General features: G+C 49.0%; 1 protein-coding gene across 3 annotated transcripts in view; it reads right to left on the bottom strand.

Annotated features, from left to right (window-relative positions):
• The window catches only part of ZSWIM5 (zinc finger SWIM-type containing 5), a 154,329-nt gene that overhangs the window by 22,429 nt on the left and 103,998 nt on the right, over window positions 1–27,902 (bottom strand). For 2 of the 3 annotated variants that reach the window (XM_073357896.2, XM_073357901.2), the window contains exons 2-5: window positions 23,691–24,047; window positions 9,103–9,251; window positions 7,787–7,937; window positions 200–379 (exon numbers count right to left, since the gene is read on the bottom strand). In XM_073357896.2, the coding sequence (XP_073213997.2) occupies window positions 200–379; window positions 7,787–7,937; window positions 9,103–9,251; window positions 23,691–24,047 (837 nt within the window). Of the gene's footprint in view, window positions 1–199; window positions 380–7,786; window positions 7,938–9,102; window positions 9,252–23,690; window positions 24,048–24,779; window positions 24,879–27,902 lie in introns of those variants that run through there. The other variant, XM_073357902.2, reaches the window with a different exon arrangement.

Raw genomic sequence — 27,902 nt, 5'->3', positions numbered from 1 at the left:
ACAGTGCATTGATACAGGCAAAAAACAATTCAACGCAGGACAAGGAATTTTCTGTAGTGAGATTTTTATCTTGCCTGTACCTCTGTTACCTTTATATCCAGCTGATGCCAACTGCAGGTGAACCAAGGGAAACACATCTGGTGAGATCCTGCTGGAGACGGCTCAGTGAAGCCCTCCCAGCTGGGCAGTCCTGACTCACCTTGGCTGTGATTTGAGCTCTGCGTCAGCGCGTTGGTGATGTTGGGAAGCTCGTTGCCGTAACTGCCGTCCTCCAACGGGCACACGTCCATGTCGCCCCACTTCCGGAGCTGCCGGAGCCAGCACGATTTCTCTTCCAGCTTGCAGTGCGGATTTAACACGACGCACACCCACAGGGCCCCTATGGGGAAGAGAAAACGACACACAAACCCACATGCGCATGGAAAAATGATTCAGCGTGATCTGGCTTCAGCTAGCTGGCTTAGCTAACACCTCCATCCTCCTACCAGCAATGAAAGCTGGGAACAGCATCAACAGCCCATTGCAGGGAAATCTACAGAGCCCAGAAGGCAGATTTAGAAGCTTTAAAAAAAAAAAAATTCCAGTAAAACTCCTCCATAATGAAGCTAAATTATAACCTCAAGAGGTGGGGGAGCCTGTCTGTCTGTTCAACAGGACTTCTGTCTGCCAGGACAAATCTACTGTTTGAACTACACATCAAAGCAAGCTCAAAACCACCCTGTAAGCCGGTGAGTCTGCCTCTCCACAGAGCAACTGGATTCTGATCCTGCACACATTCCCACTGGTTTAAAGCTAGAGCAGGATTTCATCTGCCACTGTTCTTCGGGCCATTTGCATTCAACTATTCTAAAAGGAGATTTGATTTATTTTTGTTTTAATCCCCCAAAGTCCCCAGGCCTCAGCAGAGACACTTGGAGTTTGTGTCCTGGAGGCAAAGTTCTCCAGGGTTGTGACACTTGGAAAGCTCACAGGCTGGACAGGAGCCCACTTGCCCCGGCAAAAGAAAAAACGAGGGTGGTGATGGTAGCGATACAGGCCAGTGGTGCTCTTCCCTGAGTTGCTATCGAACCGACGCCCCAGCAGAGCGCTAAGACGCTGCAGATACTGTCTTTTAGATGAGATGCAAAACCAAAGCTGTGAGCATTTGTGACTGTTAAGATCAAATGACATGTTTCATTAGACCAGGGCTGTTAGCCCTGGCTCCCAGGAGAGCCAAATGTTGCTCTCTGTACATGCTTGCACCCCCACTGACTGGAATGGTATTGCAGGGGTATAAAAGAGGGCAAAACCCTGCTGTCAACCCGACCTGGGGTAATTACATTCCTACACACGTCTCCCTTGCAGAGTCAACCGGATACAATATTTTCTGTCCCTTCCCGTCCTACCCTATGGCGCAGCATTGTTGTTCACTGCAGAACAGCTGCTACATTCTACCCCAGAGGAGACCGCATCTCACAGATGCTTCTACTGATGTGCCAGGCCAAGGAGGCCAAAGTGTTGCCTGCATCCCTTTCTGCACGTGGTCTGTATGGCAATTCTGGGTGAAAAATGTTCTTATTAATGCAACGAGTTAGCACTGATCTCAGAGAAATCCAGGAGGCCTGGAGCTACCCCAGCCTTGGGCTTTCCCAGCTGTCTCAGACACTCCAGTGTGTGGAATGCATGCAAGTCAAGTTAGTCACATGGTTCCCGGCTGCAGCCTCACCACTTCCCCTCAGGTCATGTCTTCATCTCATTTTAAGCACTGGATGTCAACAGGGGACAGAGGCTCTCTGGAGCATCTTCTCCTGGGTCCTATCTGACTTCGGTGTCGGTATCACATTGCTAGCTCAGTGCTCCGCACCAATGGCAACCTGCCAGCCAGCAGTCAGCATCCGAGAGCTGTGCAGCTCGCAGATCATAGGCCCTCTGCTGCATGCTGGACCAGATCCCCGTTATTCAGCCTGCAATCCTCCCCCAAGGATTAATTAGCAACTCAAAGCCCAGCTGTCCAATAGGCTCAAGGTGACGGCGCTTGGGCAAGACATGAACTGGAGTGAAGAGAAATGAATGCAGATGTTGACACTTTGCCCTCTTGGCCAAAATCATTTTAACATCTGTGGCCCTGATTGAGGGGGCTGTGTCCTGCCTGGCCCCAGGGGAAGGACTCAGAGAGAGGTCGCTCCATTCTCTTAACCAGCAGGACGCTCCTACAGACAGTGCCCGGTTCTGACCGTATGGTAACATAAGGCAGCTCTATCACTCTGGTTTGGCTAGGTGGCTGGCTGCGGGAGAACCAATCTGCACTCCTCCTGCTACCATGCACAAAGGCAAATGTTTCACAAACCACCTCCTGGTTTGCTGAGTGCTTAGGCCATCGGAGGCAGCTGGGCTCTCTGGACACCCACTGACCAGGGCTCCAGGACAGGCTCGCTCAGCCTCTGCAGCACATGTGCAGAAACCACCTCAACGGGCACCAGACTCAATCGAGTCCGCGGCCCAGCGAGCCACTGGTGTGTCAGCTGAGATGGCGACTGCCGACGCTGATCAGTGCCGCCGGGGGGTGGGGGGCGCAGTGCCGGTGCTGGTTATGGGACACTGGCCTGCCAGGACTGGTGGCCTGTGAGAACTGAGTTCAAGAACAGCTCCTCCTTCAGGGGGAGGGATAGCTCCGTGGTTTGAGCATTGGCCTGCTAACCCCAGGGTTGTGAGTTCAATCCTTGATCTGGGCCAAAAATTGGGGATAGCTCCTGCTCTGAGCAGGGGGTTGGACTAGACGACCTCCTGAGGCTCCTTCCAACCCTGATATTCTATGATTTGACACCATGGCTCTGGATGGAGGTTGCACTCAACGGCTGCCCAAAGAGGAAGGAGCCATGTCTCTAAGCTACGCATCTCATGAAGAACAAATGGGAACTAATTCTCGGGCTGAAAACATTGGTAACTCAGCGGGCCTGCAAATGGCGCTGGGCAGCCCCTGCAAACGCTGAAATCAAATAGGAGCTGTGACTGATCTGCAACTTTACAAACCGGACCCCCAGGCTTTGAATCGAGTCTTTAGGTCAATTAGGTCTCTGGTTCAAGCTGCTCGACTCGTTGCCAGGGGATGCTGTGAAGGCCAAAAGTATCACTGGGCTCAAAAAAGAATGAGATACGTTCATGGAGGACAGGTCCATCAATGGCTATTAGCCAAGGTGGTCAGGGCCCCACCCCCATGCTCTGGGTGTCCCTAAACCTCCGACTGCCAGAGGCTGGAACTGGATGGATCACTGGAAATCGCCCTGTTCTGTTCATTCCTTGGTGCTGGCCACTGTCAGAGACAGGCTGCTGGGCTAGATGAGTGTGATGCAAAGAGCTCCCCAACGCCCCAGGTTGGTCTGACCCAGTGTAGACATGATTAAGTTCTTATGAGTCTGCCTGAGTTTGGAGACTAGTTACATCAGTGGAAAAATCCTTTCCATCAATGTAGGAAGTGTCTACACTGCAGTGTGACACCCCCTGGGTCTTGGCTCAAACTAATCCACGAGTCTGAGGTGTTGGGAGTCCTCGCTGCTTTGCAGGGTAGTTTGTGGGACCGTTGGGAGATATTTTAACTCTGATCCCTCACTCCAGAACCTCCACTCGCCTAGAGTTCTCCGTTTGCAGTGGTGTGAGGACCCTGCAGGTTGTGCTAAGCGAATGTGTCACTTGATAGACTGGGATGAATCCGACAGGAAGTTATCTGGGAAATGGAAAAAGGTTTTACCTCCCCTTCGGTCAATTGACATCAGCCGACAAGACCATTCCCGGAGCTTGGGTTTAGCGGGCTGGGTTTTAGTCTACATATCCCCTTCTCCCACAGAGATGCTGATTTGCATTTAGTTACATTGTCCACTCTACTGCTACATAACCCTCCATTTGAACGATAAGGAAATGTGCCTAGCATGGTTACACTGAGCCCCTAGACCATGATTTCAGCTGGGTGATGGGAGGAAGGAGGCTATTAGAGCTTCCTCCAGCCCTAAATCTCTCTGGTCACCTCCCTGAAAAGGACACACGGACGGACGTTCTAGAGCTTAGTTTGCAAAGAATCAAAGAACTTCTCCAATTTCCTACAACACCCCCTCCCCTCCCAGACCCGGGGAAATGCCCTATTGTAAACAAACGGGGTGGGGTGGGGGGTGGATGAATAAACCCATCTCCAGGCAGATTAAAGTCAGGCTACAGTTCAGCTGTTTGCTATTTCTCATGATGGGGATTTAATCTCAAATACTAATGTATTGTTGCAAACCCTCCAGAGCGACACAGCTCTCAGACTAACCCCAGATCGGGTCTTTCCTCTGGCTCGGAGCCCACCACTTTAAATCAGGCTCAGTTTGCAAGCTAGATATAAGTAAAAATTATGCCTTTGAGGGGTATTTAAACTACGAAATCCAGCCAAGCCCTTCACTTTTCACCCAGTATAAATCCACAATCTAGTTTAAGGCTGGTCTTTTTCCAGTCGTAAACAAGGTTTGTACAAATAATTATTCGTTATTAAGTGTGTCCAAAAACATTATTTTTAAAGGGCCTGCTTTCTCTTTCATACCACAAAGCCAGGTGATGAGTAGTCCAGTTTATTTAATCAGACAGGTACAGGGCTGCCCCCTTATTACGTCTTATGGCTTTATGTTGCAGGTGTGTCATTCTCTACCACAGGGAGAATTGCACTGGTGCTAACACTGGTGTAAGCACAAGTATAGACAGGACCCAAGTGTTTTCACCACTGTCTCACATACAGCAAACCCTAATCTTAATCTCACTACACTCTGGGTCTCAATCATATCTTGCAGCAGTGGGTTCCACAGATTAACTGCATTGCATAAAAACAAATACACATTTCCTTTTATCAGCTTACAATTTGTTATCTTTCAGATTTCCCTGTATATCCCCTGGCTCTTGTATTAGGAGAATGAGTAAAGAGCAGTGCCCGATTTACAAACCATCCACTATTTGGTACATCTCCATCATGTCTCCTCTCATTCCTCCCTTCGCTAAGCCAGACAGAAGTCTCTCCACATCGCTAATAATTTTCATCACCAATCTCTGAACACCCACTATTTCCACTGTCTTCTTTTGAAAGGTGACTCTGTCTGAAGACAGTATTCCAGGGGAGGCTATACCATGGATTTATAGAATACCATTATAATATTTGCTGTATTCAGTTTGATTCCAAAGTTTCTTTTTCCTGTCTGGTTGTATGCCTTTTTGACCACTGAGCACCCACTGAGCCATCCCCAAAGATGCCTGGATTTTTCCAGGTGAGAATCCAGCAATGTGTAGGAGTCATTCAAACGTTTCTTTCCAATGTGCATTCCCTTGCATTTGCTGGCATTGTATTTCAGCTATTATCGCACCGATCTAGCCTTGGTGGGTCTCTCTGATGTTCCTCAGCTGCTTCTCTCGTTTTGGCTAGCCTCAGTCATTGTGTCATCTGCAAACGTGCTCACCTCCTTCCCAGAGCACTAATAAATACCACACTGCCAGGCCCCCCCGACCATGCTGGGGCACCCCGCTACTACTAGCCCTCTGCCATGCTGAAAATGGACCGTTTAGTTCAACTCTATTTTCTGACTCTTCACTAGTCTACAAAGCTGCAGTCCGGTGGCTTGGACACTCAACTAGGACTCAGGAGACCAATTCCTGGCCAAGTGACCTGGCTGGGTGACTCTGGGCAAGACCCTTCCCCTCCCTGTGCGTATGTCTACATTGCAAAGAAAAACCAGCAGCACCGAGTCTCGATTGACCTGGGCTGGGGCTGTGGAACTAAAAATAGCAGCGTAGATGTTCCTGCTTGGGCTGGAGCCCAGACTCCGAGACTTTCCCTCCTCGCCAGGGTTCAGAGCCCAGGCGGGGATGTCTACCTTGCTAATTTTAGCCCAGCAGCCCCAGCCCCTCGAGCCATGTCAATTGTCCTGGGCTCTGAGACCCGGTGCCCCGGTTTTTCTGTGCAGTGCAGATGTACCCTCTGCCACCCCTACCTCTCCCACCCTGAGGGGTGTCTTGCCTAGTTAGCTTGACAGCTCTTGAGGGCGGGAACTTTGTGCTTGGGCAGCACCTTCCACAATAGGACCCTGATCTCAGTTGCTGCTTCACCACTAATCATCCGAGGAATCCCCAGAGAACTTCACACTTCACCTTGTAACTAGTTAAGTTTCCTCACGAAGCTCCATGCTGGCCTACGTTAAAGACCCTTTGAAAAGCCTAATAGCTGCCGGCAGATTCTCTTTTACCCCCTCTTTTGCTGACATGGTCAGAATTCTCAATCAGAGCAGCAGGGTTTTCCTTCCCGGAAATCGGGCTGTTTGTCCCCAGTACATCACATTCGGCTGGGTGTCTTCTTCCACTTCAATCACTGCTTCAGGCCAGTTGATCTGCCAGGATCACGGCAGCACCTCTTTGAAAAGACAGGTGCCACCTTTGTTACCCTTGGTGATGCTTGTCAAGGTTATCCAAGGTGCCTGGGATGAATCACAACCGCCTGCTTCACCTCCAGCAGAATGTCGCCTCTGTGACTGACCAGCCCTGGGAGGACTGATCACGGGGGACAAATACTTTATCAGATAGGAAAGTAACTTGTACAGGCTCTAGAGTGCAACTTAGGTTTTTCCTTCACTTGTAACCAATTCCTTCCACTTGCTTTTATTTGGATCTGGAACTCAAGCTTTGTTAAACAAACTGCGATTTGGTTTTCGTGTGGACCCGTCTAAGTGCCTGGTGCTAAGGAGAGAGAAGCTGGTAAATGGGAGTGCTCTGCTTCCACGGATCTGCAGCTGTCCAAAAGACAAGGGACTGGGCACTCGAGTGTAACAAAGTCAGGGGTGTAAACAGCTCGCTTGCTGTGGGAAAGGGCGGGGGCTTGCAACAGCCCCCGGAGCGGAGCACATGTGTAGCCCGCAGCTTGGGGACAATCCCTCCCACCCCCGTGAACACAGACGAGGCTCCCTCCTGCTGTGAGCAGCTGGCAGCGAGTCACCCTGGTTAACCCCACGTCACTCCCTCCCGCACCCACTGGTGATCTGTCCCCACTGCCTGTCATGGGTAAAAGTTTTGCTCCCCTGGACAAAGCTGAGGAAGCCTCCTCTCTCCTTGCAGATTAGAGTTAGTGAGTAACACTATTTCCAGCCCATGGCAACAAATGGAGTGGACCCCCCCAAAGCTCCTTTGACCTCAGCCACCGCGTGAACCTTTGAATGGGTTTCTCTGCCAAAGGCTAAGCAAAGAGATCCAACAGGCAGACGGCTAGAGGGAGAGGGACATGACACCCCCTGCCAAAGCTGCCAGCCCCAAATCAAAGTCTACTCAGAGATTTCTAGCCAGCCAGCCAAACTTCCTTCCCTACTCCCACTGCTAAGCCACAAGCCAAGTTGTTCCCACAGCAGCCTCTAGGACTTGCAGCTCACTGACTTCCCTCGGCGGACATTTAGCCAAGCTGCTGTCAACACAGTGACCTGCAGCCTAGCAGTCCATCTGTGCGCACACCGCTTCCATCTCCCGGGTAGAGAAGGGGTGGGCTGGTTGGTTATTTCTGAAGCTGAGAAGCTAAATCAGAAGGAAAAAGAAATTAATATCAATCTGCTCGATTGCTACGAAACTGACCCTTCCCCCTACTGCCTATGCACCTGTCTAGACTTCTGCAGCTGTGGGAGCCAGCTGTGCAGAGTCAAAGTGCTGGGTACTTATGGTCTTTCAGGCTGCTCTGCTAAGATGAGCTCTTTCCTGCCCTTCCCAGCACAAGTGATCTGACAAACTGGCAGCCCTGCTCTTCCTTGCAAGATGGGAAACTTACCCAGCTCATCCCAGAGCTGCCTGCATTTGTCCGTCATGCCCGTTCCCTGCTGCCTCCAGAGGGAGAGCCGGGGATCTGCCATGAACTGCTCTGTTATTAACGTCAGCATCCTGGCTCCATTGGAATCTCTCATGCGCAGCATCTCACGGACCTGAAGCGGGGAGGGAGGAAGAGGTCAAGAGAAATCCTAAAATTAGAGATGGGAGGGGGAAGCTGGAGAGGAGAAGGTTTTTAAAAACACGTCCAGGCTCTTCGTAGACACGCTCCATCTCAACCGGATCACATTAGCCAGCAGCATAGCAGGATGCTTAGCTACCTCTAGGCCAGTGGCTCTCAACCTTTCCAGACCACGTCCCCCTTTCAGAAGCCTGATGTCTTGTGAACCTGAAGTTTCGCCTCGCTTAAAAATGACTTGCTTACAAAATCCAACATAAAAATACAGAAGTGTCACAATACACTGTTCCTGAAAAACTGCTGACTTCCTCATTTTTACAATATAATTATACTATAAATCAATTGGAATAGAAATATTGTACTTACATTTCAGTGTGTAGTCTATGGAGCAGTATAAACAAATCAGTGTCTGTATGAAATTGTAGTTTGTACGGACTTCGCTAGTGCTTTTTATTAGGCCTGTTGTAAAACTAGGCAAGTATCTAGATGAGTTGATCTGTGCACCCCCAGGAGTCCGCGTACCCCTGATTGAGACCCACTGCTCTAGGCAACTCGGGGTCGCCCATCCAGGCTATTAGAGGGACAGTAACTTACCAAGATTCTTTCGAAGGGCTCGGACAAGCCCAGCCCTCAGAACCGTCTGAGCTGGCACGTCCATCCCAGGCTACAGAACTGCTGTTTTATTAGGATCTGACTCATTAAAGAGCTTGAGGCGACACTGAATGATGGGAGCTGAGCTAACAGGGCAACCTGCCTTTGCAAGCACACACAACCATCCACAAGCGCTCACTTGTGTTGCTCCTGGACGCACAGCTTGGCAGCCCTCCCACATCCCGCGCTGGCAGGGGCCTGGGAGCAAGGAGGAAGCCACCTCATTGAGCCGGGCAGCCTAGTGCGGAGATCATGGCGTGGGACGGACAGTACAGGGTGACGCTGGACGGCAACATGCTGTGTCAATAGAGGGTCAATCTGTAGAAGGGAGCTGTGCCTTTGAAAGTCCAACCCCCCGCGCAACGATTCCCAGCTGAGTGCAGGGTGAGGCACAGCGGGAAGCCGGCTGCCTGCAGGGTGGAGGTGGAGAAGCCTCACGTGGGGACAAGCATCAGAGAATTTCACAAGGAACAGAGTAACCCACAGCTCACCTTGGCGAACATGGAGTTGAGCTGCTTCCCAGAGCCGTAGTACCCTCCCTGAGACAGGAACAGCTTCACTTGTTCTCGCACTTGCTCCTCGTCCAAATGCCAGCAGTTTTCATCGTTGATGCTGGCCCCAGCGGTGGGGTCCGGTGCACCTGTGGAAAGGGAGGCGATCACGTTTACAGCTGCAGATGCTAGACCTGGGCGATCTCCCCTCGCACGCTTCCCCCGTGGAAGAGGTGCAACGACTTACAGGAGACGCTGCCTGCCGGCGTGAGGCCTAAAACGTGGCGTTCGTTAACAAAGAGAGAGAAGCGAGCATCAAGCCCCCTACAGGCCTACCACCACCAAGAGCTTTTCATGATTCGTTTTGTAGTTGTCAGCGAATGCTTGTGATAGCCTTTTCTGTCACCAACCTAGGCCAGGGGATGCAAATAGATCACCGACTAGGAGTGGAAGTGAACTCCCCAGTGCATCAAATTTATGTTGTTCAAAGTGAGTGAAAGGTGAGAAGAGACCCCATGGGAGAAGTCAAAGGATTTGGGAATGTTCGGGGTTAGCCATCTTAGGGTTTAATTCACACTTCAACGCCCTCATTTTGCAATTATATTCAAGTGAGTCCTGGGCCAGGAGGCGTTCTGTGTGGATCCACTGGCAGGATCAGGGCCCAAGATAACAAACCAAACCGGTGGTGGAAAGGGATAAAATGAACGCAACTTGCCCCCCATGCTCCTCTGCCAAGCAAGGTTAAAGACAAGATAAGGAGTGAGTCTGGTTTCTTTTAAATACAAAGAGAATGCGGACAATGTCACTACAGCAGACAACTGAGGTTTTCCTCTGGCTCTTCCTAGTGTTTGTAGATTTCTGTTTGCCCCGATTGTTGCAAACCTTCCTCAGACAAGCAGTCCTCACTCTCACGCGTGGCCCCAATGACTTTAGCAGATCTGCTTGTGTGAGCGAGGTTTGCGGGGGTCGAGCCATATTTTCTTACAGCTGAATCAGGTTATTTCAAAGGGAAAAATAGTAGCATCTTAGAGAAAGAAAGAGAAGGATCTGGTTTTCCCTTCACACCTCTCTCGTTCTCCTTTTTGTATTTCAAATTCTTCTATCTGTTTTGGTACATTCATACCCACAATCAATGAATGTCCCTTAAGGACATAAGACTGCCCTTACTGGGTCAAACCAAAGGTCCATCCAGCCCAGTATCCTGTCTACCGACAGTGGCCAATGCCAGGTGCCCCAGAGGGAGTGAACCTAACAGATAATGATCAAGCGATCTCTCTCCTGCCATCCATCTCCACCCTCTGACAAACAGAGGCTAGGGACACCATTCCTTACCCATCCTGGCTAATAGCCATTAATGGACTTAAACTCCATGAATTTATCCAGTTGTCTTTTAAACCCTGTTATAGTCCTAGCCTTCACAACCTCCTCAGGCAAGAAGTTCCACAGGTTGACTATGCACTGTGTGAAGAAGAACTTCCTTTGATTTGTTTTAAACCTGCTACCCATTAATTTCATTTAGTGGCCCCTAATTCTTACATTATGGGAACGAGTAAATAACTATCTTGAGCAGTTTAGTATCGTCTGCAAACTTTGCCACCTCACTGTTCACCCCTTTCTCCAGATCATTTATGAATAAGTTGAATAGGACTGGTCTTAGGACTGACCCTGGAGGAACACCACTAGTTACCCTCTCCATTCTGAAAATTTACCATTTATTCCTACCCTTTGTACCCTGTCTTTTAACCAGTTCTCAATCCATGAAAGGATCTTCCCTCTTATCCCATGACAACTTAATTTACATAAGAGCCTTTGGTGAGGGACCTTGTCAACGAAGGCTTTCTGGAAATCTAAGTACACTATGTCCACTGGATCCCCCTTGTCTAAAGGTTTGTTGACCCCCTTAAAAAAACCCTAATCGATTAGTAAGACTCAATCTCCCTTTACAGAAACCATGTTGACTTTTGCCCAACAATTTATGTTCTTCTATGTGTCTGACAATTTTATTCTTTACTATTGTTTCAACTAGTTTGCCCGGTAGTGACGTAGGCTCACACTAACTAGGCTACAGGCAGTGAGCTGGTGTCGAACAGCAGCTGGCAGCCTAGCCGATATGCCTAGCACAGTCTGCATGGAAGATACCCGAATACGGCAGCTTCCAAGACATTCCTTGCAAAGTCAAAAGGAGCCAAGCTTAGAGATGAAAAACCCAGTTGACAGGATTTTTTTTTCCTCACAAGCCACTAGATAAAACACAGTTTGTGTCTGTCGAGCACAAAGCAATATTTATTCCGAAGCACTCAGCTGTGCAGCCCTCCTGATAAATTAAAAAACATTTTGCATCTCGGTGCTGCTGTCGATTTGCACTAACCAAAAATATAGAGTATTTTAAAACCTTTCATATTCTTCAAAGGCAGCTTTGTGAGCAGCCGAACAATGCCGCTACTTTGTAAAAATTATCAGCATCTCTGCATCTGGATGCTTGACATTAGATAACAAAACACTCCGACTCCCTGGGCGAGACTGTTTTGGTTCCGTAGAGCAAAAGGGCTCAATAGAAATTCCTCAGCGAAAAATGGTGACAATAAAAAATCAGTGTGCCTGGAGCATGCTCCGCTGAACTTTACCCTACTGCTCTCGTGCTTATCATCACTCTGGAGTGAGCAAGGAGGTCAGCGTTGGAACAGCAGGACACCGCACGGGCAGCAGAGGGAAAGCAATGGCTAAAATGTTTCCAATTAAAGCTGTATGACATATTCTCCGCTCTGCAGGAATGGGGCCAGGAAAGCACATCTCTACTGTCCCGACAGGCTGGCCGTAGCTGGGCCACAGAGAGTTACAATCCATGTTGCTACGTCAACGGATCGAAAACAACCCCTCTAAAGTCCAATTCTAATACTTCTGGTGGAGCCCGATAACTGCGTCTGAGGAGATGGCAACAAAACTAAGCCACTCTGCCACCTGTCGGATGAGATACCGAACACATTTGACCCAATAAGATCATAGAATCATAGAATATCAGGGTTGGAAGGGACCCCAGAAGTTCATCTAGTCCAACCCCCTGCTCAAAGCAGGACCAATTCCCAGTTAAATCATCCCAGCCAGGGCTTTGTCAAGCCTGACCTTAAAAACCTCTAAGGAAGGAGATTCTACCACCTCCCTAGGTAACGCGTTCCAGTGTTTCACCACCCTCTTAGTGAAAAAGTTTTTCCTAATATCCAATCTAAACCTCCCCCACTGCAACTTGAGACCATTACTCCTCGTTCTGTCATCTGCTACCATTGAGAACAGTCTAGAGCCATCCTCTTTGGAACCCCCTTTCAGGTAGTTGAAAGCAGCTATCAAATCCCCCCTCATTCTTCTCTTCTGCAGGCTAAACAATCCCAGCTCCCTCAGCCTCTCCTCATAACTCATGTGTTCCAGTCCCCTAATCATTTTTGTTGCCCTTCGCTGGACTCTCTCCAATTTATCCACATCCTTCTTGAAGTGTGGGGCCCAAAACTGGACACAGTACTCCAGATGAGGCCTCACCAATGTCGAATAGAGGGGAACGATCACGTCCCTCGATCTGCTCGCTATGCCCCTACTTATACCCCTACTTATAGATGTAATTACTTGTCTTTTATACACCCTTTTAAAAACCTCCTTTAATTCTTGCTAGCAATCAATGTGTGCGGGACTTTCCAGCCAAGCCCTAGGAATACACTGTACCTTACCAAAGGAAGACACTGATTGCTATTTCCTAAGCAGCATAATTTATAATCAATGGGACAAAATCATTGGGGCAGAATTTAAAACAGCAGGAAGGAAATGAACAGACACTGGTTAAGTCCAAAGGCATCCATGTGGTGCTCCTGATGTTAAACTGGAGACAAAAGGCTGATCCTGATTCCACCGACACCAATGGCCCAACCCTACAACTTTGGTTGAAGGAATAGGCCCAAGGGACTGAGACCCTTTTGGCTGGAGTTTAAAAATCTTTTGTCTGTGTTCCTGGCTAGCTCCTCTTCCACACTAATGAAACAGAGAGAGAGAGAGATTAGTGTGATTACCCAGAGCCCCAGGGACCTCTGACCAATCTGACTATCTTAGGCACTTTTCTGGACTCCATCACCACAGTACCTGAGCACCTCCCGCCTACAATGTATTAATCCAAACACCACCCCTGGACAGAGGTGGAAAATTGCCGCTATCCCATTTCACAGACACACAGAGAGACCAAGTGACTTGCTCAAGGTCATCCAAGAAGTCTGAGGCAGAGCACGGACCTGAACCTGGGTCTCCCATGTCTAACCACTGGACCGTACCTTCCTCTCATGACCTGGTTTGTAATGTTCTGAGCACTCATTGCTCTTAACGGGTATGTCTACATGGGGTTAAAAAATCCGCAGCTAGCCTCGGTCAGTTGGCTTGGGCTCACGAGGCTCAGGATCGGGGGCTGAAAAATTGCTGTTTAGATGTTTGGGCTTAGGCTGGAGCCCAAGCTCTAGGACCCTGCAAGGGTGGATGGTCCCACCTTGAGCCTGAATGTTTACATTTAGCCCCACGAGCCCAAGTCAGCTGACCCGGGCCAGCCACAGGGCTTTTATCCCAATGTAGACATACCCGATGTCTCCTAACACAAGAACAAGGGGGCGATCAAGGAAACGGAAAGGTGACAGACTTAAAATTGATAAAGGCAAATATTTTTTCATATGATGTACAATTAAACTGTGGAATTCATTGCCAGAGGAAGTCAATGAGGCCAAGTATTTAGCAAGATCAAAGACAGATTGGATGTTCATATTATATCCAGAGTTGCAATAGATAATGCTAACCAAAAAAAGTGTTGAAGGATATAAAAACTCATACTTCAGGACCTAAAACAAGGGATTAGGAAGAGACCTACTTAGGGAGCAGAGTACCCACATCAGCCTACTGTGGCATTCCTATACTGTTCTCTGAAGCATTTGGCACTGGCCACTGTTGGAGACAGTATCCCGGACTTTGGGTCCGATCTAGTCTGACAATTCCCATGTTCCTAGGGAAACAGTGTGGACTAAAGGAACAGACATTAGATTGGGACTCAGGAGACCTGGGTTCCATGCCGGGCTCTGCCACTGGCTTGCTGGCTGACCTTGGGCAAGTCACTTCACTTCAATGCCTGCAAAATGGGGGTGATACTGATCTCCTTTGCAAATTTAAATAATAATAATACATAGTTCTGATATGGCTCTTTACATCAAAGGGCTGTATAGATGTGCGAGGTATGGTGATGAGTGGTAAGTGACATCGCTGGGAGCTGTGGACACTCAGCGCCTCTGAAAAAGTTTAAACCCAAGAGTAAAGAACAAGAGGATTGTTTAAAAATATGCAAAACTGGAATGATCCGGGGGTCACGAATAGCACGGCCATGATTTCCATCCGGCGATCGGTTATAATGGTCACTGCTACAAGTAAACAAAAACCTGATGGCAAGAAAGAAGCAGGTGAGTGTATTTTGTATGTAACGTTGTCCCCCTTCACCATAACGAGTCACCCAGTTTTCACATCCAATTTTTAGATTTCGGTTGAATAGTAACATACTTCCTGCACTTCAAAACAAATATCTAGTTATTACTTGTGAATTTATTTTGCATTAATATAAAAGATTCATAGAGGATGTTTGTAATATCAGACTCCTACACAGACGACCCGGAAGAGCAGATAACGTCTTACCAATTACACTGGGGAAATAGACAAACATTTAAGAGTAAATAACGGGATTTGTGAGATGTTTAAATATTAATGATAGAAACACTCAATTGTATATTGCCAATTTTAACACTGCGGTAACCTAGCCAGTAGAATGTGGTGACATAAGTAAAACTGAAGGGTGGTTTTGTGTCCGGCCTCCAAGTTAGCAGGGAACAGCATGGAAAGTAGGTCTCGAGTCTGCTTAAAATGCTGCTTAGATACTATAGCAAAATTCCTGTTCTAAAAACCCTGTTTTCAGATACGCTTGACAGATTTCCTACAAGATCAAGATTTAAGGAACCACCACCACACATGGAAAGGGTGCAAACCCATCACACAGATTTCGGAAGTACAGTTGCACATGAAATTGGTCCACTTAGTGCCAGCCGAACAGTCCCATCCATTCCTCCAGTCTCAACGCTTAAGAATTTCCCTCCACGTACAGAGGTCTCTTTATGGGAAACAAAGCTAAACTAGAGAATCAAACCTTTCAAACTGGTTAAAGAGAAGATGAAATAAATGGCTAAGAAATCAGTTGCCAAATATAAAGAAAACCCAATTCCGCCTCGGAACATAAGTGGCCAAATTTCCACGGTGTTTGGCTGTGGAGCACAGCTGGAACCTAGCTCTGTTCACATGATTACAGGGAAGAGAGTCATTCACATGGCAGGTGGACGGGAGAAAAGCAGAGCGCCAGTGAATATTCCAACATTTCCTGGCTCATCTCCAATGGCCACAGGGCCCTCGTCTCGATACCCCAAGTGCTTGAGCATGGCCAAGTTCTCCAATGGGTGCTTCCTAATGTGATTCTTAAGGCGTTCCTCTGAGGTTGTGCCTGCCACCCGCAATGCTCTCTGACTGGCTGCAGGTGGCAGGGAGTCCTTCACCCAAAGAGGGTCAGAGGTGTGAAAGAAAGGCGGATAACCCCTGCCTAGTTCCACAGCAATGTGCCTGCCCAGGAAGCATGTTCACTAACCAAATGCAGAAGTTAACCAAATGCAGAAGCTGTCACAAAAAGAAACGTGAGAAAGGGGTTGCTTGGGCCAGGAGAGGAACGGGCAGGGGAGGAATAAAGGGCATAAAGCAGAAAACATGGTATCATGGAGGTTCAGAGAGTAGATCTAGGTATGGATCAGAGATCATGCTGTCCTGGGGCTCACTGTCGTCGCTTCTGGAACATCTGATGATCCACTGGGTTTCCAGGCTGGTTTCCTCTCCCAACTCCCTGCTTTCAAATGTATTTGTCTAGGGATTTAAACATTCCTCATCGTTGTAGTATCTCAAAGCCACATGCTGCGGCCCCTGTTGCTCCAGCTGCCTGGTCAGAGTGTTTTGCAGAATGCAAAGGACTGCAGCAGACCTCAGCCCTTCCCCTCCTTCCTTCTCTTTGCAAAAGTCACAAGCTTGCAACTAAACAGTTATGGCACATCATAAGGAGACGGAGCTGCTGTTTGAATGAGATTGGCATCTGGCTGTGCCTGTGTGGGAGAGATGCCCTGGGCCACATCGGTACTTGGGATGGGAGAGATTTAATAGGCAAGTAATAAAAAAAAGGGGATGGAGGGGGAAGAGGCAAATAAAAAAAACTGGGTAAAAAGAGAAGGAAAAGATTTTTTTTTTTAAAAAAAAAGCTGGAAATGGAGCAAAAACAAACAAAGGCTAGGAAGGCAGCACCTTCTCCAGCCATGAGGAGCCAAACAGAACCACAAGGCTGCTGCTGGTAGATCTGCACTGAGACATAGTCTGAGTCTCGGCTTCTACCTCGGGTGCTCAGGACTTCTGCTTCGGGGCTTCCCAGCCAGCCTCCCACGGACTGACTGGAAGCTTTGTGGGAGGTCAAAAGTGTCTTGAGGCCCTTGCCCTAGGACCTGACAGCTCAGGAAGAAATCCTGAAGCAGATCTCAAAGCCAGCCGCAAAGCCCCTGAGGAATGTCTTAGGATTGCACATGGGGCCTTACGGAAAGCCGCTGGGCTGTTTCTCTGACGTTTGGAGAGAAAACAGAAGCGAACGAAAGCCACCCAGACAAAAACTCCAGGGGAAGAACAGGCACCAGGAAAGCAAATGACCTATAACTAGAGATAAAAATAGCAGAGAAGTGAAGACATGAAGGGTCGTGTCTTTTGATGGGTCTCTCAAACCTCCTCTCTCTCTTTTTAAACTAAAGGAGATCATATGAGGTTTGCTAAGGAAGTCTGAGGATTTAGACAAGTGACCCAGCATACAAATCGAATACGGTAACTGAAACTGAATCAGGTCATAGCAGTAGTCTGGGAAGCTCCCCTCCTACCAGAAATAGCAAAATAATTGATGGTGCAGCTGCTCTAGCTGTGTTAGCTGGAACCATGTTTAAACAGGATGGGTAACTGCCCCCAAACCCACACAGCTCATGCACGCAGTTACGTGCCACCATGCACATCATCTCCAGCACCCTGCGTCCGACTCCACTCCCATGGCTCCCAGTTCTGAGCAATATGGCTCCACCTCACATCAGGCGAGAGGTCGCCACTGGCAAGCTACTGGAGAACATACGCGCCCATCCAAGCCTGCGGCTGCACAGTGACCTTTTTAAACCACCAGCTGCACGTTTGCCGTCACGTTGCCCATTATGGTCTCATCCGCCATGCCAGGATGTTAGGGCGGAAAATGCTCTGGCGAGAGGAATGGATCTGTTATCCCCAGTCAGTCCCTCGCCGCTGGCCTCAAAATCTGCCCACCTGGTTTTGACCTGCCCCATTGCCCACGGCCCCTGTTGAACAGGTTCTGGACCAGGCAAGGTCTCTGTGCAGCCAACTAGTGTCTCTGGGGCCTTCGTGACAGCCCTTGGTGCAGCTGCGGCTTGACACAGACGATGACACGCATTGTGGATGAATGCCTGCGGACTAGGCTCAGGGTGGGCTACAAGAACTGCATCCCACCACTGCAGATGCCATCGCTTAGCTACATGACTAGGAACACGCTACATCCATTAACTGAAGGAAGAGGGAGGGTTTCACCACCCCACAGGCTAACCCAGAGCCGAACTGACAGACCCCTCGAGAGACAGATATGTGTAAATGGAATGCTCCAGGGAGAGGCGTGCCCCATACCGCCCCTCTCCTAGGGCCTGGCTCTGCAGGGGCAATGTTGCCAACTAGACCAACACCAGGTGTGGCTTGAAACATTCGCCCTCTGCCTTCTAGCCCGAAGACTAGTGACATGGGACAGAGGCTTGAAGGTCAGGATGAGAAGCTTAAGCTTCATGCAAAAGGCAATGGAAGGGATCTGACCAAGGGCTGATGTGGTCAGAGCTGCGAGGGGGGAAGCTGGAATGAGAAAGATCTGTTTATGCCATCGAGCTCCTCCCCTATTTTTCCCCCCGACTAACAAGTGCTGATCCAAACCCCAACTTTCTGGCAGGGCTTGAAGAACCAGACCTGCTCTTTCAGTCTAAATACACTGAGGTGCTTATAGATACGTAGATTCCAAGGCCAGCAGGGACCACGGTGATGATCTAGTCTGACTCCCTGTATAACACAGGCCAGAAAATTGCCCCACAATAATTCCTAGAGCAGAGCTTTTAGAAAAGCATCCAGTCTTGACTGAAAAATCGTCATGGATGGAGAATCCACCTTGATCCTTGGTAAATTGTTCCAACGGTTAATTACTCTCATCATTAAAAACCGATGCCTTATTTCCAGACTGAATTTGTCTAGCTTCAACTTCCAGCCATTGGGTCGGTGTTAGACCTTTCCCGGCTACACTGAAGAGCCTGTTATTAAATATTTGTTCACCATGTAAGTACTTAGAGACTATTATCAAGTCTCCCCTTACCTTTCTCTTTGTGAAGCTAGTAGATTGAGCTCTTTGCGTCTATTGCTAGAAGGCAGATTTTCTAGTCCTTTGATCATTCTCCAGGCTCTTCTCTGACCCTACTCCATTTATCAACATCCTTCATGAACTATGGGCACCAGAACCAGACACAGGATTCCAGCAGCAGTCGCACCAGTGCCATGGAGACAGGTAAAATAACCTCTCCACTCCTACTCAAGATTCCCCTGTTTATGCATCCCAGGATGGCATTAGCTCTTTTGGTCACAGCGTGACACTGGGTGCTCATGTTCAGCGGATGAGCCACGATGACGCTCAAATCTTTTTCAGAGCTAGCATCCAAACGTGAACCAAACAAACTCATGCAGAGCTGCCTTCCTGAGTCTGCAGCCTGACTGGCAGCCAATGCTTCTGCTGCTGCTCACATCTTCATCTTGCTGCAGTAGTGAAAACTGACCAGTGTTGCCAGAGTTCCACGGCTACTATTCCGAGCCCTCTGGCCTCCATGTCCTACTATTGTGTCCCTGAGCCCCTTTACTCTGAGAATGAATCCTGACGCTTCACAGCCTTCTCCCGCAATCCCCTTTCACTTGGAACACACTTCCCCAGCCCAGTATAAAGTTTCTCCTAATCCTTCCCCCTCCGTTACCTCCTCAAAGACACACTTCTCTCGTGTGGCACCAGCTATATCCCTCCACTTGAGGAACCACTGCTAGAGAACCCCGCCCCCCGTCCAAAACAAAACGGCTCTCCCTCCTGCATCTGCTTTCTTGTTACCTACCTCTGTCATCTCAGACTGCCTTGGGGCAGAACCATGATCTCGTGTTCTGTACAGCGCCAACCAAAACCATCGTCCCCTCTGTGAAAAGCACAAATTCAAGTTCCATGAGCTCTCAGGAGCTGGGAATCGGTCCATCAGCTCACCCAGATGGGGAGGAAGAGGGCAGGCAGCTTGCCAGAGTGATAAGAAACCCTCCCAACACGGAAAGCAGTGGGCATGGGGGCTGAAGGGGAGAGGAAGACTTCCAGTAGCTTTAGTTTGTACCGCAGCAGAAATGGCCACAACCAGTTTGGTCTGCCCCTTTAGCAGCTCTCCCTGGCTGCTGCCGGCTGTGTAAGGGCCATTACTGCCCGAGGCAGACTGCCAAGGAAAAAGGACAAGAAACCTAGTTTGATCTGCAGCGTTAATGACAGCAAGCCCACCATTTTCTGCCACGTTGGGGGTCACATTGACCTTTACTACAAGCCCACGAGACTCCCCCGGGGGGAAAATGCTCATAATGAAAGTCTCTGTGGTCACCTTATTAAAACTGCCAGAGACGACTAAGAACACGACGGGTTAAGAGGGTGAAACACTTTCATTATGAACCTCCGACTCTTCGCAAGGTTCCATTCAAGCCCACGCCTGACGTAGTGAAACAGACCGACAGTGACTGATAGGGATGATATGGGGGCACCTTCGGCAGCCCCGGTTCGATGGAACCTCACCGTGCCAAGGCTCGTCATTGTTAAGCTACTTCCCTGGACTGCTGGAGATCCCATCTATCCCGCTAGGGAGGGGATTTGATTATTATAAAAACTGTGGTATGTAGTTACATTGATCTGCTTCTTTACCTATTATTATCCCAGATTCTAGTCAGAAGTATTGTTAATAACAAATACATACATTTTAGTATTTGTTAGTAACAATACTTCTGACTAGAATCTCGGATAACAACAGGTAAAGAAGCAGATCAGTATAACTACATACCACAGAGCAGATCTAAGCCCCATGTGGAAATTAACCACCGCAGGTCCCTTACAGTAACAGGAACATCAAGCCCTAATACTAACACACCCAAATGGACTGCCAGACACCGCTGGCTGCACACGACGCTCCACGCTGACTGCGCCGAATGCGCTGAGGAACTCGGGGAGGCATGTGAACATTATCATCCCTATTTTATAAATGGGGCACAAGAGTGAAACTTCCCCAAGGTTACGTGACGGGCCTACGCTCACCCAGCAAGTCAGAATGCACCTAATTCCCAGCTGCTTGCACTAATCACTAGACGATGCTGCTCCCGCATGACTCACAGCGCTGAAGGGTTTACAGCTCAGACCGAAGCCCATTAGTGAGGGTGAATCACAGGGGCTGGCCACCCAGGGCGACCTGATCGATACACGCAACTCTACAAAAAGCAGCCTCTTCTGTGAGTGGAGCCAGGTAGGGAAGATTTAACACTGATCTGACGTTTGAAGGTTCTCTCGTCACAGAAAGGTGGGATTTCAGGGAAGACAGCCCCTTCTCCAAGACAAAGTAACCTCAGACTGATTCGGGCTGAAGAGCCGACATGCTGAAAGCCTCCTCTGACCATGAGGAGGACTAAATCTTGGCACCCAGAGGGTTTCAGTCAGACAAAACCAGGAATGACAGGGAGGATTAGGGAATACGTCTTAAAAGTACCATTTAAAGTGTAGCCATATGTTGGAACTTTCAGGGAAACTGAATTAACTCCCCAGAGAGGTGGGTGAGTTAAAAATAAATCTACAAATTTTCACCCAGCTTCAAGAATACAGAGAGATTGTCCTGGGCTAGCACAGGTCTGGGCAAGGAAGGGCAGGGGAAGGCAAGGGAAAAAACAGACTAGGCCTACTTCAGATTGCTTCCAGCTTCAGCCGTTGGACGACCCTGGTATACTCGCTCTCTGGGACACGTAACCCCTTCAGATGGAGGCTGCAGAACTTCCTGCGTTCCTTGCCTTAGGCCTTGTTGCTCAAGATGCACTTTCCGTATAACTGCATTACTGCTGGGCTTTATTGGTGGCATCCAGAGTGCATTGCGTACTAATAAAAGTTTGCAATACTGATCCGTTCACAAGCTAAAACCTGGACAACAGGAGCCTTAGAACACTAACATTTTCTACTGGGCCCTTTAGACTACGAGTCATCTGAGGGGACTGATGATTTATCTTAAGTTCTTTGAGCCCTGTTTTGAATCATGGTGCAGTGGGAGACATCGACTGATTTAGGGTTTGTCATAGCATTATGGACCTTTCTCTATCCTCCAGGAAGCGTGTCTGTGTCATCTCCAAGGATGAAGATATGTGGTATTTAAGTTTTGGCATTAGAGCTAATTCATTCATGAATCTTTGGATAGCTAATCACACACCTACATTTAGTAAGCATGTGTTGCTTTGTCAGATCAAGGTAATTTGTTAGTATATATATAGAGAGGATTTTTTAAAAGACTATTTCCCCACTCCAAACTTTAAAATATAGACACTAACTAAAAAACAGCATCTGTGTTTTTACAAGACTTGGAATCAACACGATTTTGGCTGCTATCTGCTGACTATACCAACAAACGAATTGCCCTCGTACAGGGTCTTCGGGCTCTTCCTACTCTGGAGGAAGAAATGCTACGAATGGCTCTCATGCCAGCTACACCCCAGCGGTGTGGTTCAGAGCGAGAAGAGAGTTGCCACCATTTTTTGCTTAAACGCTAACTTTGCTCTACACAGGGATTCAGACCAGTTTTGATCCTACTTACCCTTATACTGGACTTTCCATCTTCACAGCACTTTACGCATGTTCATCCTCACAATACCCTTACGCAGCAGAGAAGTATCATCTCCTCTTTACCGCTGGAGGATTAGACACAGTGACTCCTGGTCTGTCAGAGGTGGAGAGCATCCCGAGACCCCACTAAAGTCAAAGGGAGCTGAAGATGCTCTGCCTCTGAAAAACCTGGCCATAAGTATCTGGCTCAAGGCCACGTCAGAAGCTGGATTAGAACGAATGAGATCCTGGCACTAAATCTTGTGCTCAGATCGCTGGACCAATAGCATCATGACTAATACTCACTTATCCAGCACCTTCCAGAGGAGGATCTCAAAGCACATTACAAATGTGAACTGAGCCTCACAAACTCCCGCACCCTTGCTGAAGTAGGGCGGGACTAGTATCCTCATTTTAAGCTTGGCAAATTGAGGCACAGAGAGATTAAAGCCTCATCAACACTTGGCTCCCTTGGAGATCGCAACGTTTGAAGTGCTGCTAGACCCAGCGTTTGCAATACTGCATCTTCTAATGCAGCTCTGGGCTGGCACGGCTCCCTGGGTGCTGCACCAGGGCTCCGCACACTGCTAACGCTGGGGGAGCAGAGTCGGGGGTGGGAAGAGTGAGCGTTTGCCAAGACTTCCCACAGTTTGTGAGCTGGCCAGAGCAGAGCCGGGAATCAAACCGTTCTCCTGACCCCCTGTCCTGTGCTGCGCTTTAGCCCACCAAGGACTCCTTAGAGGAGACAACCACATGCAGCCCTCCCCTGCCTGTGTCTCTCCCCTCCCCCTCTATTCTGTGCTATTTATCGCACATCATCTGTGACCTTTGGTTGTATCTCGTCTGTGGGATTCACTGGTCAATGAATAAACGTGCAGCCAACAACAGAGACCAAAGCAGATACAAATGTGGAATGCCGATGTGATACTAACTCAGGCACTTGGATGTCAATTTAATTTGTTCCCTTTCATCTCTCTCTGGGCAGAGCAGACAGGCAAGGCCGTGTCCACTCCTGTGCAATCTCTATTGCCAGCCCCGGAGCCTAAAGATATTACTGCAAGTCATAGGCGCCGACTCTGTGGGTGCTCCGGGGCTGGAGCACCCATGGGGAAAAATTCGTGGGTACTCTACACCCACCAGCAGCCAAGCTCCCCCCGACCCCCCTCTCCTCCTCCGCTGTCTGCCCTGAGCATGCCACGTCCCTGCTCCGCTGCCTACCTCCCAGCACTTCCTGCCTTGCCACCGCCAAATAGCTGTTCGGCGGCATGCTTGGAGGGAGTGGGAGAAGCGGGAATGTGGCATGTTCAGGGGAGGAGGCGGGGAAGAGGTGGGGCAGGGATTTGGGGAAGGAGTCGGAATAGGGGCGGGGGGGGAGTTGGGTTGGGGACTTTGGGGAAGGAGTTGGAATGGGGGCAGGGCAGGGGTGGAGACGGGGCAGGGCCGGGGGCAGAGGGGGGTCAAGCACTCACTGGCAGGAGCAGAAGTCGGCGCCTATGCTGCAAGTCATCAAACAAGCAGTAAGAATTACCATGCGTTTGGTTGATCTCAGAGTTGGAGGACAGGATGTCATCTGCCAGTTTCTGGGCAGTCGGCAGTACCTCGGTGTGGTGTTCTGTGATTAAATACTGAACAAACTTTTGTAGCTGGTCCCTGTTCATCTGGAAAAGGGTCTCTGAGATGGGAAGACGGAGTTTGACCTGCTCTGGCTTGCGGATCCTGTACAGCGAGAGCGCCACCACGTGTGCGCAGTAGAAAATGTCCTTGTTCCCACAGCCGCACGTCACGGAAGTGATCTTGCAGCGGTCAAAGCTGATGGCGACTCTGTAGGTCATCTCTGGTTCTGTCGCCGTTGCCGGCTCCGTTACTGTCCCGCTCAGGTGGAATCCTGGGAGAGAGGGGGAAAAAATCAAGAGAGGCAATTTTAGCTTTGCAAATGGCCACCAACACAATCGCGCTCTGGAATGCTGATGGAATGAATATCGGCAAGCGTCTGTGCATTCCATCCACCATCACCCAAAATGTCACTGTTTGGTGAGGACTGAGTCTACGGACTGCATTATTATTTGTATTATTGTAGCTCCGAGGAGCCGTAGTCATGGACCGGAGCCCCACCCTGCCAGGTGCTGTAGAAACAGAACAGACAGTTCCTGCCCCAAGGAGCTTATAATCTAAACATAAGGCAAGGGAGGACAGATGGACACATGCAGACGGACGGGGGAGCCCAGGGAACGAATGAGACAATATCGGTCAGCACGACGGGCAGTCATCTCTGCCTACCAGCAGCTTAACTGTGGCCAAGGTTTGGTAGGAGCCAGGGTGAAGGAGTTTTGAGGCGGCATTTGAAGATGGATACCGAGGTGGCTTTGTGGGTTTCTGGGGACTGCCTGCCAAGCACGTGGCCCAGCCTGGGAGAAACCACAAAGGTATCCGAGAACTGAACGAGTTGGCAGAGGGCCGATTGGAGGGGAGCAGCGATACCTCGATAGGTAGGATGCTGCATCGTCCTGCCTCATTCCAGGACAATGACATTCTCATCAGTTACACCTTGGGTCCAAGAAACTGCCAGCTCTGCGGAACTGATGCCCCTCTCCACCCCTGCACACAGCTCTATAATCACCAGGTCCTGTCTCCGGGGTGTTCAGCTTATATGATCCAAAACAAAATACACAGATGCTGCTCCAGAAGGAATCTTCCTCAGTATGTGCCTGTTGCTATTGTCCCCGCTGGCTGAAGAGGACCTGTAACATACACTCCCCATTGGAAAGCTACAAACAGCTCTGCTCGGACAGATGCCAAGCGGGTGGCTATACTCTGAAATGACTATCTGCACAGACACGTTAAACACCCAAACAGGCCGTCAGCAGCTTCATTTAACAGCCGAGTCTAAAGAGAAAAGTAGAGCAATTCTGTGCCAGATCCATCTCTGCCATCTCTGAATTTCCCAAAGGATACAGGGCCCAATCATGCCAACACTTACTCACACAAGTAAGCCCTGCATGCCCGGTGTGGTCTTATTTAGGCGACTGGTACAACCCACATGCGTTGGGATTAAGAGGAACTGACCAGTACGTTCCGTTTCCCCGACAAGGATATATTTTAACACCATGTAGGCTCCTGTTCAGTCTCTCAACCAGCCAGGTTGCTTTCAGCTATCACAGGAAAAACACACTTTTCAAAAGGGCTGGAACAAACAATGCAGGGGACTGACCCTCTGTCAAGAAAAGGTGGCTTACACGTACAGCTTGGCAGCATTGTCTGCCTCTCCGTGAACTTTAAACCCATGTTTGTTTGTTCAATGAATTACATCCCTCTCAGAGCTGGGGAACCGAGCTTCAATGGAATTTCTGTTCTACAGCTACACAATGTTCTGCCTGTCAACCACACTGTGTCGAACCCTTCATATTCACAGACACAGGCAGGATTTAACATTACTGAGCTGCACTTCCTAACCAAAACGCTCATTTGTTAACTAGAGAACACACTCACATCTCCCGGGTCAACTGGGAAAAGGCCTGGTGGCTCTTAAAACCAAGAGCACCACCGATTCTAAGGAGCCAGAAGCAGAGGAATAAATATGCCCTGTTGTTTGTGATCAAGGCTCGGCAGGTCTACACGGCACATTGCAAACGCCTCTGACAACAGGGTCCCTCATGCCAAGAATATTCTCTCTCCCCACCCCCCCTAATTTAGAAAGGAACAGGACAAATAATTAAGTCTCAGACATGTAAATAAAAGACAAGATCAGCCAGAGAAAACAAGGGGTGAGAAATGGGGATTTCAGGGAAGGAAGGTCTTTCAGTGCCTGGCAAGGACGGTGCTTCACACAAAGGGGCATGAAGTTGTGGAGAGAAGATTGTACATTCATCCATCTGCTTTTGAAATTAAGACGGTAGCTAAGAAATCCCAGCGTCTGTCAGGGAGCTCTTTGCACAAGAAAGCTACCAAAGGAAATGACCAGCCATACTTGGAAATGATAGAGCCTCCCAGCAGAGTAACTCCCGGTGCTTCACAAACAAGGCATTTGGTCTTTCGCCTCACAGCGCCCCCACACACCTGAGGAGGCAGGTAAGGATTACAGGCCAACGTTTGTAGAAGAGACTTGTGATTCTGCAGGCCCAACTTGAGGCACTTTTTAAGGGCCCCACTGGAACAAAGTGCTGAGCACCCATCTTCCAAAAATCAGGCCCATTTAAGGTGTCTCATGCTGGGCACCCAAAATCACCAGTCACCTTGGGAAGTCCTGGCCAACAATCCTAACCTACCTCCGCGGGGGAGCAGCAGAGAGGGGAGCTGGAAGGCAAAATGAATGATCTGCGAAGTGTATTTACTTCCTCTCCTCCCTGTGCATAGGAAGGTTAATTGACTTGCCCAGGGTCACCCCGTATGCCTATGTTGGAGCCCGGTGTGGTACTTGAGAACCCAACTCATGGTCCTGTGCACCTCGATCACAGCCCTGGCCTCCCTCCCCAGGGAGGATGCTCACTTTGCCCGTGTCACCAGAGCCCTGTTAAGAACCTGTTTCAATGGAAGTCTCCCCGGGGCTTCCCATCCCCCTGAAGCAGGCGGCAGACGGCTGAAAGGGTTACAATTAGCGACGAGAGAGAGAGATTAAAATACATTAACTGCATAAAACCCTTGTGCGTTTGCCAACCCTCACAAAGGCTTTCCGAGACAAATTCTACCAGAGGTTTTTAATAAATGGCATCAAAACCGGCTATTCACTGCCAGGCTCTTTAAAGCAAGGCCAAACCCCACATTCGAATCTGATTAAGTGTCAAGGAGGCCTGCTTTCACTTCAGAACCAGGGGGAGAAAACAGACCTGTTCAGCAGACCTCAGCCATTTGGATCGACTAAAACCCAGTCCAGGTGGTCAATAAAATCAGCTAATTTGGTAACATCCAATTTCAAAAATAGGAAGGCTGGACCAGGCTTCCTCTGTCTCTCACTTCCACTCAGGACTGAGCATGGTGTTGAGATCTATGCAGAGAGCCAGAGGGGGCGGTGTATTAACTAACCGACTGGCCCCTAACTCCACACGAACCCATTCTGGCACAGCCGTGCCACATAAATCCCCAGGATAAACTCCAAAGTGTTAATGTTTTACCACATCTTCGGTCTGCGGTACTTGGCCAGCTCCTCAGTTTCACTGCCAGCTCCTTCCACTTTATTTTTTGAATGAGTTAAAAGGATGTGAAATAAAGTTATTTATAGTTAAAAAAACAAACCCCAAACTTTGAGACCAATTATTAGCTATAAATGCTGCCTTAAAACGCTTTGCTTTACAGGGACCTTGGGGCAGGGCATCATCAGTTAACTGGTGTAAATCCAGAGGAACTCCACTAACTTAAGAGAGCTACTTACTTTACACAGGTATAACTGTGGTTTGAATCTGGGCCCAGAAATGGGTAATATGAGTTACTTTAACATGTGTGAAAGCAAGGGTGTGACCGCTCTGGATGCAAGCTTCTTGTATGCACCGCTGTAAAAGCAGCCTCCATTTTGAGCGGGTGGCATTTCTGGCCCTGGGCAGCCGCTACTGAACAGTGTTGGTGGTTTTGTGATGAGTATGAATGGTTTCAGAGTAACAGCCGTGTTAGTCTGTATTCGCAAAAAGAAAAGGAGGACTTGTGGCACCTTAGAGACTAACCAATTTATTTGAGCATAAGCTTTCCTGAGCTACAGCTCACTTCATCAGATGCATGCTGTGGAAAATACAGAAGATGTTCTTATACATACAAA

This window comes from Lepidochelys kempii, chromosome 8 (assembly GCF_965140285.1).
Source record: "Lepidochelys kempii isolate rLepKem1 chromosome 8, rLepKem1.hap1, whole genome shotgun sequence".
NCBI lineage: Eukaryota > Metazoa > Chordata > Testudines > Cheloniidae > Lepidochelys > Lepidochelys kempii.
The sequence above is the reverse complement of the archived record's forward strand: the minus strand, read 5'-3'. Positions and strand labels throughout refer to the sequence as shown.